The 13,261-nt window shown below is 43.4% G+C and overlaps 1 protein-coding gene across 1 annotated transcript in view; it reads left to right on the plus strand.

Moving 5' to 3' along the window:
• Positions 1-13,261, plus strand: part of reck (reversion-inducing-cysteine-rich protein with kazal motifs) — a 73,884-nt gene that overhangs the window by 32,635 nt on the left and 27,988 nt on the right. The window contains exons 11-14 of the mRNA XM_063484533.1: positions 4,329-4,541; positions 6,758-6,894; positions 8,259-8,402; positions 8,482-8,670. Of these exons, the coding sequence (XP_063340603.1) occupies positions 4,329-4,541; positions 6,758-6,894; positions 8,259-8,402; positions 8,482-8,670 (683 nt within the window). The remainder of the gene's footprint in view (positions 1-4,328; positions 4,542-6,757; positions 6,895-8,258; positions 8,403-8,481; positions 8,671-13,261) is intronic.

A 13,261-nucleotide genomic window follows, 5' to 3' on the forward strand; every position in this document is an offset into this window, starting at 1 on the left:
CAGATCTGAAGCTTGCACACCATCAACATTAACCTCCTAAGACCTGAACTCTTTCATTTCATGCATTTTTATTTTCTCTTTGCTTTACGTGGGCTGATTGGGACCTAATGAATGTAAAAACAAAGAATTATCTTTTTACCTGATTTTGCTCTACAAGGGCCTGACATCCACATATGAGGACATTCGTTTTACATTTTGATAGAGCAGTGGCAGTATAATGTCCTCATAAGTGGATATCAGGCCCTTGTAGAGCAAAATGTGGTATTTTGGTCTAGACAACCCAAAATGTGATGTCCACATTTGTGGAGGCCAGGTCCTAGGAGGTGAAAACTGGAAACTTGTTTCATGCATTGTATTGCCATTTTCTGACTTTGATATGTTGTTCCTTTTTTTAGTCACTGTGTTTTCAAGTGTGATTAACAAGTAAGTCAAAAGTTCTGTGACTCCACCTGAAATACCAGAAATAGGTTTTCACTATGGACTAAATAAACATCAACACACTGACTTAAAGCGAGTCATCTAGAAAAAGCTGATCATGAATAGAGACAAACTGTTCATTGATTTAAAAGCACACTTCTGCACCTTGTTGATCACAGCTTGTGTGATCTGGATGTCCTCATATAGTACAGTGTAGTGTAAAGGTGTATCTGTGGGATGGGACACAGTATTACAGGAAATACTGGTACATGGACTGGTTCTTATATAGCTCTTGGGTGCTCAGTTAGAGTAGAAACAACTCGCCTCATCCATACATGCACTTTTTTCAAAGTGCCTCAGACAACAACCTGGGGTTAGTATGATGCCCTAGTATACTTGGTGTGCAGACTGAGGCGGTCAGGGATCGAGCAGATGGATAATCAATAAACTGATGTCAAATAATGTGTTTTATCAGTTGTATAAGAGCACCAAACAAACTCCCCTCCAGTTACCAGAACTAGGACAGAAAGACCTTGGTGCACGATGGAGGCCATGTCCTGGCCACGTGTTCTTACACTGTTTTGTTAAAAATCAGATAACTGGAGAATATTGTCTAACTAAATGAGTGTGTTAATTATTGGTTAACTATGCAACTTATTAACTGCTGCCATAAATGTGACTGGGAGTAAAAGGTCAAGAAAGAAACGTCCTGTCATGTTATCTGGGTCATTTTCACATTCGGGCAGGAACTGAGTGGACTGTGGCAAAGAGCGACCATTGGTGGTGTAAGCCACTGAGATTATTCCACAGTAGTGTGGGAGAGCATGTCCTCAGGCAGAGCTTTACCTCTGTTAAACTGCTGAGTGTGGTCCACGTAGAACAGCCTCCTCTGCAGTTTGAGCTTCTGAGTTCTTGTATGAAAGAAAATGTGTATAAATAGACCCGGTGGGTTCTGAAATGGAGCCACAAATGTATGAATAGACAGGACACACAGTGGTGTGTGAATGGGATGGTGGATGAAGTGAAACGGGGCCACTCTGGGAGAATTCAAGAAACATAGCTGCTGACTTAAAGGTCCCCTTCAATTTAAACTGAATAATTATGTAATTAATTAATAACATGAAGATATAAAAATGATGTGCTTAGCTTCATTTGTTTCTTAAGTTTGATTACGAACAGGCTGTCACTCAGGTTCATATGTGTGTGTTTGCAGTATAGTGTGTGTTATATGTACACAGTGTCTCCTGCTGAGAAGCCCACAGCCACACACAGAGCATTTCAAAAACAGGGAGTACATGAAGAAAAGTCATTTCTAAGTGATTTTATATGTTTATAAATACTAGATACAAAAAAAGTATTTAACTGGTTTTATTGGTGATCCAAACTTTTGGATGTTTTACTTTATTTTGCATATCCAAGTATGGCTGTCCAGATGTTGTTATTGACAGCCTGACTGTAGACTAATACAAACATAAAATAAATATAACTCCCCACATTCTGTCATACGTCCACTTCCATAGGATGGAGGAGCCAAGCAGCCACAGCTGGATAGTTTGTATTGTTAGCAGACTAAATGTAGGAAGACTGAGAGGTAGTGGGCTGCACCAGTGCAACAACATTTGTTTCTGCTGCTGCCACTAATTACTGTAAGGTGCTTTTTCATTTTTGTGACTGAAAGTCGTGCACGATTGTATTTCTGCAGCTGGGAGAAGATTTAATGAATCACGGTTTAGTAAGGTTGGCAGCAGACTATTCACTGCAAATAGGGCTGAACTGAGCACAGAAATAAGTCCTAGCTCCCACCACAGTATTATGGAGGGCCATGACTGCCAAAATAAATCAAGTTCATCATTAAATAATTTGTTGTGTCATGAATTCATTAAAACTTGAAATAATTAATTAAATATATACGTTACTTTTAAAATATCAGTTCATTTAATTTAAAACGTACGATGCATTTCCAATCTAACTAAGGTGCAGCTCGGTGGCATCTAAAGACACGGCAGCTTCCAGTTTGTCCTCGTGTTACCAGCTGCAGACCTGTTCTGAATGAAACCTGATCTAATGAATAATTACCAGCTTCTCCAACCTCACTGCTAAGATTTTTTGACAGTATTTTACAATCAACATATTTTAGGCGTATGGGTCTATAATTAGCTGTTACGGTTTTGTTCTTCACTGGTATCAATGACATCATAGATCCTCACACATGTGATCAGTCTGTAGGCACATACACAACCAAACGTTTGGACACACCTTCTCATTTAATGGTTCTTCTTTATTTTCATGACTGTTTACATTGTAGATTCTCACTGAAGGCATCAAAACTATGAATGAACACAAACAAAAAAGTATGAAATAACTCAGAACATGTTTTATATTTTAGATTCTTCGTAATATCCACCCTTTGCTTTGGTTACTGCTTTGCACACTCTTGGCGTTCTCTCCATGAGCTTCATGAGGTCGTCACCTGAAATGGTTTCCAACAGTCTGGAAGGAGTTCCAGAGATGCTGAGCACTTGTTGGTCCTTTTGCCTTCACTCTGCGCTCCATCTCATCCCAAACCATCTCCACTGGTCAGGTGACTGTGGAGGCCAGGCCATCAGCACTCCATCACTCTCCTTGTTGGTCAGATAGCCCTGACACAGCCTGACATGTCAGTTGGCTACCTATTTCATCTGCAGGATAAGGACACCTGTCAATACTTTCCCCCACCCTCCATAATTGTTTTTTTTTTGTGGGTGATTGTGAGTGTGCAACACCCCCAAGCTCCATCGTGGACCTGACACAGAGCAGCTAGACATTTGAAGTGGCTATATCTGAACCTCTTTTTTTTATTTAAAAATATAACAGTACTACAAAAGGCACTATAACACTTTGCAGCCTGTCTTTTACTCACAGCATTAAGTATAAATATCAGGAAGGTAGTTCAACCAGTGTAGGCGCAGTGGTAGAAAACTAGGAGGCTTTTTTTCTCGTTTATGTTTTTGTTTGATTTTTTTATTCATATTATTGTCTTGTGGATGTTATGCTGGAGCAGGCGGGGTCAAAGCCAGACTGATGAAAGATAAGAGAAGAAAGCAGAGAAACAGGAAAAGGAAACAGGAGACAGAAAAAGAGAGGAAGGGGGGAAGTAAACAGACACACTCAACTGCTGCCTCTGTACACAGCACCAAAAACACACAGGGAGGCACACAAATACAGAAAAAACACTATTTTACTCTGTGTGTGTGTGTGTGTGTGTGTGTGTGTGTGCGTGCGTGCGTGCGTGCGTGCGTGCGTGTGCGTGTGTGTGTGAGGATGTGAGACTGCAATAATGCCCCTCCCTCCCTGAGACCCAGAGGCTGATAGGGGAAGACCCAGGAGATGCTGGCCGTCCACAGCAGCAGAGCTGTATCAGTACCTGTGGAGATTTCAAACTGCACTCTTTTACGCAGCAAACCACAGTGCAAATTTCCACTGATATTTGCCACATTAAGAATAAATTCCTCTCAAAGAACAATGTCAGAAAACGATGGAAAAGCCTGACTCTGTACTGCTGCACTCCTGCGTGGACTAAGCTCCTGTTAGCCTGACCCCGTGCATTACCAGATTTAATTTTGCTTTGGGAGTCAAACCTAAGTTGGCCATGATGGCACCGACTATGGTTACAGAATCCACACACACACATAGATGGAACCACACCCAGAACCTTCCCTGTGGAACCGTCGGTATTTTAAACCACCAATTAGCTGACTCACTTGAGACTAAACCCACCAATCAGACTCCACAGACGATTCCTGATGTGGTCAAGAAGGGAAAACCTGTGTGACATTTCTCAGAGGATCTCTGGCTCCCTCTGTGGGAGCTGCTGCAGGTGCACCGCTGAACGGCTTATTGACTTCCTGTTGTGTTTCTGTGTCTGTCCACAGGCCGACGGAGCTGTTTCGCAGCTGTAACATCCAGTCAGACCAGGGTGCCATGAATGACATCAAGCTGTGGTCTAATGGTACAATTAAGATGCCCTTCATGAACATCCCTGTGCTGGACATTAGGAAGTGTCAGCCCAATATGTGGAAGGCTGTGGCCTGCGCCCTGCAGATCAAACCCTGCCACAGCAGGTCCAGAGGGAGCGTTATATGCAAGTAGGTCTCCTCTCACCTTTGTGCTGTAAGTCACATGACTATTGTTTTACTTCTCTCTGTTATATCTATAATAAATGTAAAGCTCTGTCATAATACAACCAATAAGAAATGAATGTGAACTGCTTGATGTGTCCTATATTTGTGAAAACCTTTTCTATAGCAGTTACTTTATGATGTAATAATAACAATAATAATAATAATAAGCCTACTATAATGATTACAGTGCATGTGCCCTATCTCCTCCTTAATGGGTGGGCCAGTCTGAATGTAACTTTTAACAAACATTATCACACAATCAGTGATTATCCATGTTTTTACATCTATTTACTGGGATTTAATAAAAATCACAATTCTTTGGATTTTCATATATGTTGATTTTTTCATATGTTCATCACATCTTTGTGAGTGTGATGTTACTTTGTCCATTTCCACCTTCAGTAAACAGCACCTGTAAATAAGCTAACTGACATTTACACACAGCACAAAGATGGAACGAAGAATTTGAAAGGATGTCCTGTGCCTGGTAAAGATTGCTCATTGATTTATCAGTGATGATCTCTGCAGATTATACATATCGTGCATGAGACATGAAAGAGTTACTATATCTGTCCTTCTGGCAGCGAAGAGGGACCTTTGCAGTAAGTAGTCCAGATGGTGATCAGGATTGTCCATGACGGCTGTCCACAGCAGCTCCAAACGTTTACAGCCAATCACAGAGTGTGCTCCCCCAGCGAAGTACACTGCAACTAAGTGACAGAAAATCTCCATCATTTTGCTCTAATGGTGTCACTGAATGTACAAATATGGCTATAAACTGTTCATGGCCCACAGCAGTCAGAAGAACTGTGTGAATGTATGCATTCATGCATGCAACACAGTAGTTACACGTTACACAGAAAATTCAAGAGATTTTCTTTACACAGAGTAGATAGACAGTACATGTATAATGCATCATAGTTTCAGTGTACAATACAGCAGACGGGCACTCAAGACACCTTAGATCTGTGTGGTACGTACATGTCTTAGTCTGATTGTATGGCCCTCACATGTGCTACGTTAAACCCTGACACGTGTGACTTAGGGAGAATCTCTTAAATTCATCCGTCAATTTCCTACTTGCCCAGTACCTCTGCTGCCCTGATGCCCAGTACCGGCCATCAGGGCAGCAGAGAAGTCAACATCTGCATCTTCCTGGCACCTGACTGCTTATCGCACTGAGGCATTCCCAAGTGATAGAATCTCTCTTGGCTCTTCCCCGAGACCTCTTCCCAGGACATGCCTGGAAAACCTCACCTTAGAGTGAGGTATCCTAGTCAGATGACTGAACCACCTCAAGTGCCGCCTTCTGTTTGCAGGAGTAGTGACTCTACTCCGACTCCTGAATGACTTAACCCCTCACCCTATCGCACCTGTGTCGAATAAAGATGGCAGCTGTGTGTGTGGCGTGCCGTCAGCTGTTACCTGTTTTGTAAATTGATTAACACTCTGCATCACAGCAGACATGACACTAGTCCGTCTGTCCTTCTCCCACTCCCCTCTCCCCCTGAGATACTTTTATTCTCCTCTCCTTGGGGCAGCAACTCATCCCTAGCCCAGAGTGGGAACGACTCCCCCTTCTGGCCAAAAACCATGGCTTCGGTATTAAAGGCACTAAATCTGATACCTGCCACTTCAGCTTGGCTGTGAACCACCTCAGTGCAAGCTGGAGGCCATCAGCTGATGTGACAAGAAAAAAATGTTACACAGTATTGTTACTTTGTATTTTTGTTTAAACTTGCACGCATTTTATTTTATTTAGAATTTGGATTCATTGTCACCTTGGGATATTCCTTTTGTCATCCATCCATTCTCTTCCACTTATCCTAATCAGGGTCGCGGGGGGCTGTAGCCTACTCCAGCTACCATAGGGCGACAGGCGGGGACAGGTAGCCTAATGCAGGGCTAACACAGAGAGATATAAAACCATTCACACTCACTCAGATTCAGTTTAGATTAACCTGACCCCACTAACTGAATGTGTTTGGATTGTGGGAGGAAGCCAGAGGGAACCCAGGCAAGCACGGGGAGAACATGCAAACTTCACACATATTTTAGTTTATTTAGAATGTTTTTACTGACTTTAGCTAAATCATTTTAAAATCTAGAACAAATAAAGTATTTTTGGCTTTTCTTATCTTGTACATACCAGCTGTTCTATTTGTTTTATCTGTCTTCAGATCAGATTGCGTGGATATCCTGACCCAGTGTGGAGATACAAAACGTTTTCACGAAGGACAAACACCAGAGAGGATCTGTGAGCTCCTGTCGCCTATTGATGACCCTGAACACTGCATCCCTCTCTACAGATACCTTAGTGAGTCAGGGTACTCCAGCGTTTGTTTGCATTATAGAGAAACAGAAGGGATCAGCTGTAAATGAAACAGATGCAGTCTTGCAATTCAATAACAAAAGAAAAACATTTTAAAAATCAATTGAGTTTGCCACTAGAGGGCAGCAGAGCACAGATGCTCAGAAGCTGATGGATACAGTACATCCTACAATGTTGTTTTGAATAACATTTTAGCAAACAAATTGCTGCTTGTAACACAGCAGACTTAATGAAATATTAGCATCCTGATCCAATGCTCAGTGGTATGTTAGCAGTGGTTTCAAAATGGGGCTTTCAGTGATTACAGTCACTAGTGTTTGACATTTTCTGTGTCTCTGTTTCCTGTTGCCAAGGTAATGCACTGAAAACAAGAAACTGAAAGAGTTATTATTATTATTATTATTATTATTTTAATTATTGTTATTTTTTGGCTGCACACTGGGAACATTAGCCAAGCTAATGGTGTAGTTCAGTTATTCTTAACAGAAATGATGCCTAAAAGACAACTGATACGACTGCCTGTTAGTCAAAGCATCTGTGCCCCTAACGTTACCAGTAGCCAAGATGAGTTGCTTTTTTTTTTTCTTGAATTACCTTCAGCTTAAGGCTAGTTCTGATGATACGGTAAAAATGTAAATAAATTCGCATGTTGCTTTATACAATAAAAAAGCATACATTATACACATGCACAGTAGAGTGGGCAGGTATAGCTCAGTAGGTAGAGTGGTTGCCCCCATTATCTGAAGATCAGGGATTCGACTCCACTGAACGGCTACCCTGAGGTACCCCTGAGTAAGGTATCGTCTGCACACACTGCTCCCCGGGCGCTGCACTGGTGGCTGCCCACTGCTTCACTGGGTGAATGGGTTAAATGCAGAGCAGTAATTTCCCTACAGGGACTAACACATACACATTATTATTATTTCTGTAGTTGTTTTGTCAGTCTTTTGGCTCCTACTCCCAAATCATGGATGTTAGAGCATCCAGTTCATGTCAAAAATGGTCTCTAATAGTTTCAGCTTTTAATTTGAAGTTCATTTAGACAGCGTTTACTATAACAGTTGCCCCAACACTTATTATATTTAAAGTTACTGAATGATCTGATGAATAAGCACATGGAAACAGTGTCCTATTTAATGGAAAGACAGAGTCAGGCTCAGCTGGAACTGTCTTTCCATTAAATAGGACTAAGGGCTGGACATCGAGCCTCTATATGCTACATATTAGAATTCATAGTAGATTTGCATTAGGTCTGTTTTCTCCTGATGAGACTTTTCTTTTGAAAACACATATTCACATTCTTAAAAACAGAAAGCATTAATGGTACTTTCCTTTCCGACACCATTAAGCACCCAGCTCCCTAGGCAGCGACACTGTTGAGGAGGTTATCCATCCATGCAATCCTAACCCCTGTCCAAGCAACCACATATGCCAGGTGAACAGGAAGGGCTGCCTCGATGAGCTAAACTGTCAGCCATACCTCTGTGTGCCAGGTAAGACAAACTACAGTCCGTTTCTGCAGCTTCACATTATTCACATTCAAGAGGCTGAAGTCTGTTTTTATGTTTTCAGGCTGCAAAATGGGTGAAGCCTCTGAGTTCTTGGTGCAACAGGATGCTCGTATCCAAGTGCCTACGCGCACTGATCCTACAGTTTGCTTCGAGGTGTGCAGCTGTGGTCCCAGTGGGCGCCTGGAGAACTGTGTGGAGATGCCCTGCATGGACACCAGCAAGCCCTGCATCGTAGGAGGACAGAGGAAGAGTAGGACTCTTAAAGACATACAATTCTTATAGTATACAGTTAGTTTGTAAGCATTTGGACAATGAAGCAATTCTTTTAGTAATTTTGCCTCTGCATACGAGGAAAGAAGATTTTAAATCAAACAATCCAGATGTTTTTGAAGTGCAGGCTTTCACCTTTCATTCATGGGATTTAACAGAAGTACTGCATTAACTGTGAAGTAATTACTGCCATTTCTAATACATACCTCCCAATTTTCAGAAGCTCAACAGTAATTATCTCGATGCATTGCTAATTCTCATTCCTGCCTCTTCATACTTGGCTGCAAACTCTTTCAAGGTGAGCTGGAGGCCTGATGAAGGGATCTGAAGACTGCATCGCAGGTGGCTGACAGTTGGTGTCATTACCCACCCTTCTGTTCAGTGACTGTCGTTCAACAGAGGAGGTGGCTTACAACAACATAGATGGCCTCTCTTTCTCCTCTTTTAAACCATCTGGTCCAAAATGTGAACATTAGCATCCTCGCCTGTATCTTTTAAGTGCAGATGTACAGCTGACTCTTGTCCTGTCAGAGGTGGCTCTTCTATGTTCTGCCATGCGTTTATGGAGCAGCTGTTTGGTTTCTCCATTGTAGAGGTCTGAGCATTCTTTGCTGCACTGCATGGTGTGAATGATTCAGACCCGGCATGGCGTTAATTGGCTGTTTTCATTTCATTCAGACACACACACTCTCGCACAAAATGATTCGACCAAATATCTCTGGCATGGTCAGCTTTTCAGCTGACCCCACACTTCTTTCTTGTCTCCAATCTCTGGCGACACAAAAAAGGGAAGAGAGCTCATCAGTCTGACTGCCTCCACCTGGACCTCAGCCTCCCTCCCCCACCACTCCTACACTGCAGCAGAGCCAAAGGCCACACCCCTGCCACACCGACCCACTGCCCGACTGAGGCTCGGGCCGCATCTGGCCGGAGCCCTCTGTTTGAGGCATCTGTCTGCAGGATGAAAGTGAGGCAAAAGTTAGGTGTGTTGAGCAGCAGCTCCCCACAGAGAGCCTTTTTCAACTGCACAAACGCACCGCTGAGCCAGATCTCGGACACAAACACGGACACGAACCGGCGATAGTACCCAGCCAGCCCCAGGAACCACCTCACCTCCTTTTTGGTCTTGGGGCACGGGCAGGATCCAATGGCGGCTGTCTTCTCCGCCTGTGGATGCACCTGCCTGCCTCCCAAGTGGTACCCCAGATACTGTACCTCCCTCGGTCCAACTGCGCCCTTCTTTGGGTTGGCCGTGAGCCCTGCCTGCCTCAGGGAATGCAGGACCGTGCCCACCCGCTGCACATGCTCTGCCCAGGTGTTCCTGTGGATGATCACATCAGCCCAGTAGGCAGCAGGATATGCAGCAGGCGGCGCCAGCACCTGGTCCATGAGGCACTGGACAGTGGCAGGGGCTCTGAACAACCCAAATGGAAGAGAGACAAATTGGTACAAACCGTGCGGAGTGGAGAATGCTTTTCCTTGGACTCTGCAGACAGGGGAATCTGCCAATAGCCCTTGGTTAAATCCAGTGTCGTAAAAAATTGAGTGGTGCCTAACCAGTCCAGGAGTTCATCAAGCTGGGGCATGGGGTAGGCATCAAACCGTGACACCTTGTCCACCTTGTAGGTAGATGACACAGAACCATATAGACCCACCTTTCTTCATGACCAGAACTATGGGGCTACACCAAGCTCTGTGTGACTCTTCTATTACTCCCATTTTCAGCATCTCTGCCAATTCCTTCTGAACAATTTGCTGTTTATGTTCAGCTCAACTCATCTCTGTCCTTCACCAGGCTCATCGGAGAAGTGATTTCAGCCTCTCGCCATCCTCTAAGGAGGTTGAGGTGATATACCTGTGTGGCTCTTCCCCTGCTGATGTTGACTTCAAAGTCATTATTGCCAACCCACAGTGTGACCAGGAATGGATGTGTGTGTGTGTCTGTTGCCACTCATGTCAGCATCCTTTGCAGTGCTGGCGGTGCGTCAGCATTTGAGCCAGCAGCTGAAGCAGCTGCGTGGACTAAGGGCTGCACATCGAGCCTGGGTTTGGGCACCACCTTGAATGGTTCAATCCCGACACGGCATTAATTGGCTGTTTTGCCACTTTTATTTAGGCGCACACATACAGAATGGTTCAGCACCAAACGTCTCTGGCATGGTCAGCTTTTCAGCTGAACCCACACTTCTCTCTTGTCTCCGTCCCGGCGACACTAAAAAGGGAAGAGAGATCATCAGTCTGACTACCTCCACCTGGCCCTCAGCCTCCATGGCACTGCCCTTTGAACCCACTGCACCACCGCTCCACTGCAGCAGAGCTAAAGACCACACCCCTGCCACACACAGATTACAGTTTGCTGCTTAGCTTGTGTTTGGGAATTTTGTTTGGGAGTTTGAGAAAAACCAGTTTTTAACTGGGAGTGAGTCTGAAGTGCAATGGGATGTGCTGAGGAAAAACTCTGAGTTTCTTTGTGTTTATCCAAGTTAAGATAACCACATGTTTTAAGAGCATGTTCCTTTTCTTTCCCTTCTGCCTTAGAGGGAATGTTTTCTTCCTGCTGTTGCAGGGTCCTGATCCTGGTGGTCGTCAAACAGTAGACACTTGTCTTTGTGTGTAGGTTTCCAGTAAACGTCAGTGTTGAGGCTTCCAACCTCTGCAGTGCACAGAGCACATTCTAAAATAAAATCCTTTGTATTTACCCCGATGAACTTTGTGTTTCTATCCACTGAGATGATGTGAACAGTGAAGGCTTCTCATTCTTGAGTTTTGATAGTGACTTAGGAGTAATCCATATATCTGTACCAGTGGGTAGATGCTATCCCTTTGATAGAGCCAAGATCTTTACTTTCCACTGCCTCCATGGCTACAGTGGGTCTAACAGAAAGGGTGCAAATCTGATCAGGGTCAAAGCTGGTTCTGTTGTGTAAGTAGCTGTCTCACTACGGCTGGTCTCTGGCAGCTCCACTGCCTCCACAGGCACAGTAACATTACTTACTAACAGTTGGGAAAGGTATGGATATTCTGTACTTAAGTAGAAGTATAGATACTAAAAGTTGAAGTACTCATTCAACTTCTTTACTCAAGTAAAAGTAAAAACGTACAGACTCTGAAATATACTCAGTGTAAGAAAGCAAAAAATAAGCTTTAGAGGACATTTGAAGCTAACTGAGCCTCACAGTGTTATAGTAATGATTCAGCTTAAATCAGAAGAAAGAGAAGGAAAATTGAATTCACCAGGTGGGGAACCCTAAAATCAGTTGTTGTGGCTCAGTGTGGGGAAGGAATCATAACTCACAATCATTTTTATTAAGAGCTCCAGTAGATTTTCTTAGTGTACAGGCTGTGATCAGCTGCTCTGAGCTTCGCTGCTCTCTGTGGATGTACACACCTGAATTCAACAAGGTGTAAGCAGATGGTTCATGTTTTCATCCTTTCACACCTTGGCTCATGTGATTAGAGGATCACCAGGGGGTCCTTTGTCCCTCTTTGGGGGGATACTCCCACTGGGTTTAGAACTGAAGAAGCTTCTCGGATGAGAGGTGAAACGTCTTCAAGCAACTTAAAGAAGTCCAGACGCTTTTCTTTGCAAACTCCTTTGACTACGATGACCTGGATGACTGAGAACCTTCACAGACATCCTCTACGCCAGTGTTTTCCAACCTTTTGGAGCCACGGTACATATTTCACATTAGAAAAATCCCACGGCACACCACCAAACAAAAACATCACAAAAAGGACATGGATAAGATTTCCCTGCATAACAGGCAGAGCAGAATTGGCTCAGTTTTTCTCCTGACCACTGCTCATGCTAGGGCCTTCATCTAGCTCGGAGTTTTCTCCAGGACCAAGGTCAGACTGATTCCTTTTAAACATATTTATCTATTGCTATGACTGCGTTGTCTCACAGCATAACTATTATGTCATTTCTTCTTCATCTTCTTCTGTTTTACTGGCAGTTGGCAACCCATTTAATTAGAGCAGGTAGTTGTACTGTCCTCCTGTGACTCATGCCAATCGCTTACTAATCTAATCAGGTGAACCCAGATAATCTTCCACGGCACACCTGGTCACAGTACACTGTTTATCCTGTCTTTTTTCTAGTTCATATAAAGTTGGTATGAAGGTGGAATTCAGTGAAGGAATATCAGCATCATCAGCTAAAATGTATATGAATCTCTGCTGCACATGGTGTACGCTAACTGTGACCATGAACCCACAGCCACTGTTCTTTACTTTAAACCCATCACAGTGCAGCGAACTAACCTGTTTATCTGGCACTAACCTGCAGAGGATTTTCATGCAGCCTTTAACACAGTTAGTCTGCCTCAGTTTGATTTGTTTTGTTTCACAATATGAAACAACACAGTGTCACATGTACAGACCCAATATCTCATTTAAAAACAAGGGCTTACATGCAAGCTTTGCATTTATAGTTTAACAAATACAGTGGCTTGCAAAAGTATTCGGCCCCCTTGAACTTTTCCACATTTTGTCACATTACAGCCACAAACATGAATCAATTTTATTGGAATTCCACGTGAAAGACCAATACAAAGTGGTGTACACGTGAG

This window comes from Pelmatolapia mariae, linkage group LG9 (genome assembly GCF_036321145.2).
Source record: "Pelmatolapia mariae isolate MD_Pm_ZW linkage group LG9, Pm_UMD_F_2, whole genome shotgun sequence".
NCBI classification, from domain to species: Eukaryota; Metazoa; Chordata; class Actinopteri; order Cichliformes; family Cichlidae; genus Pelmatolapia; species Pelmatolapia mariae.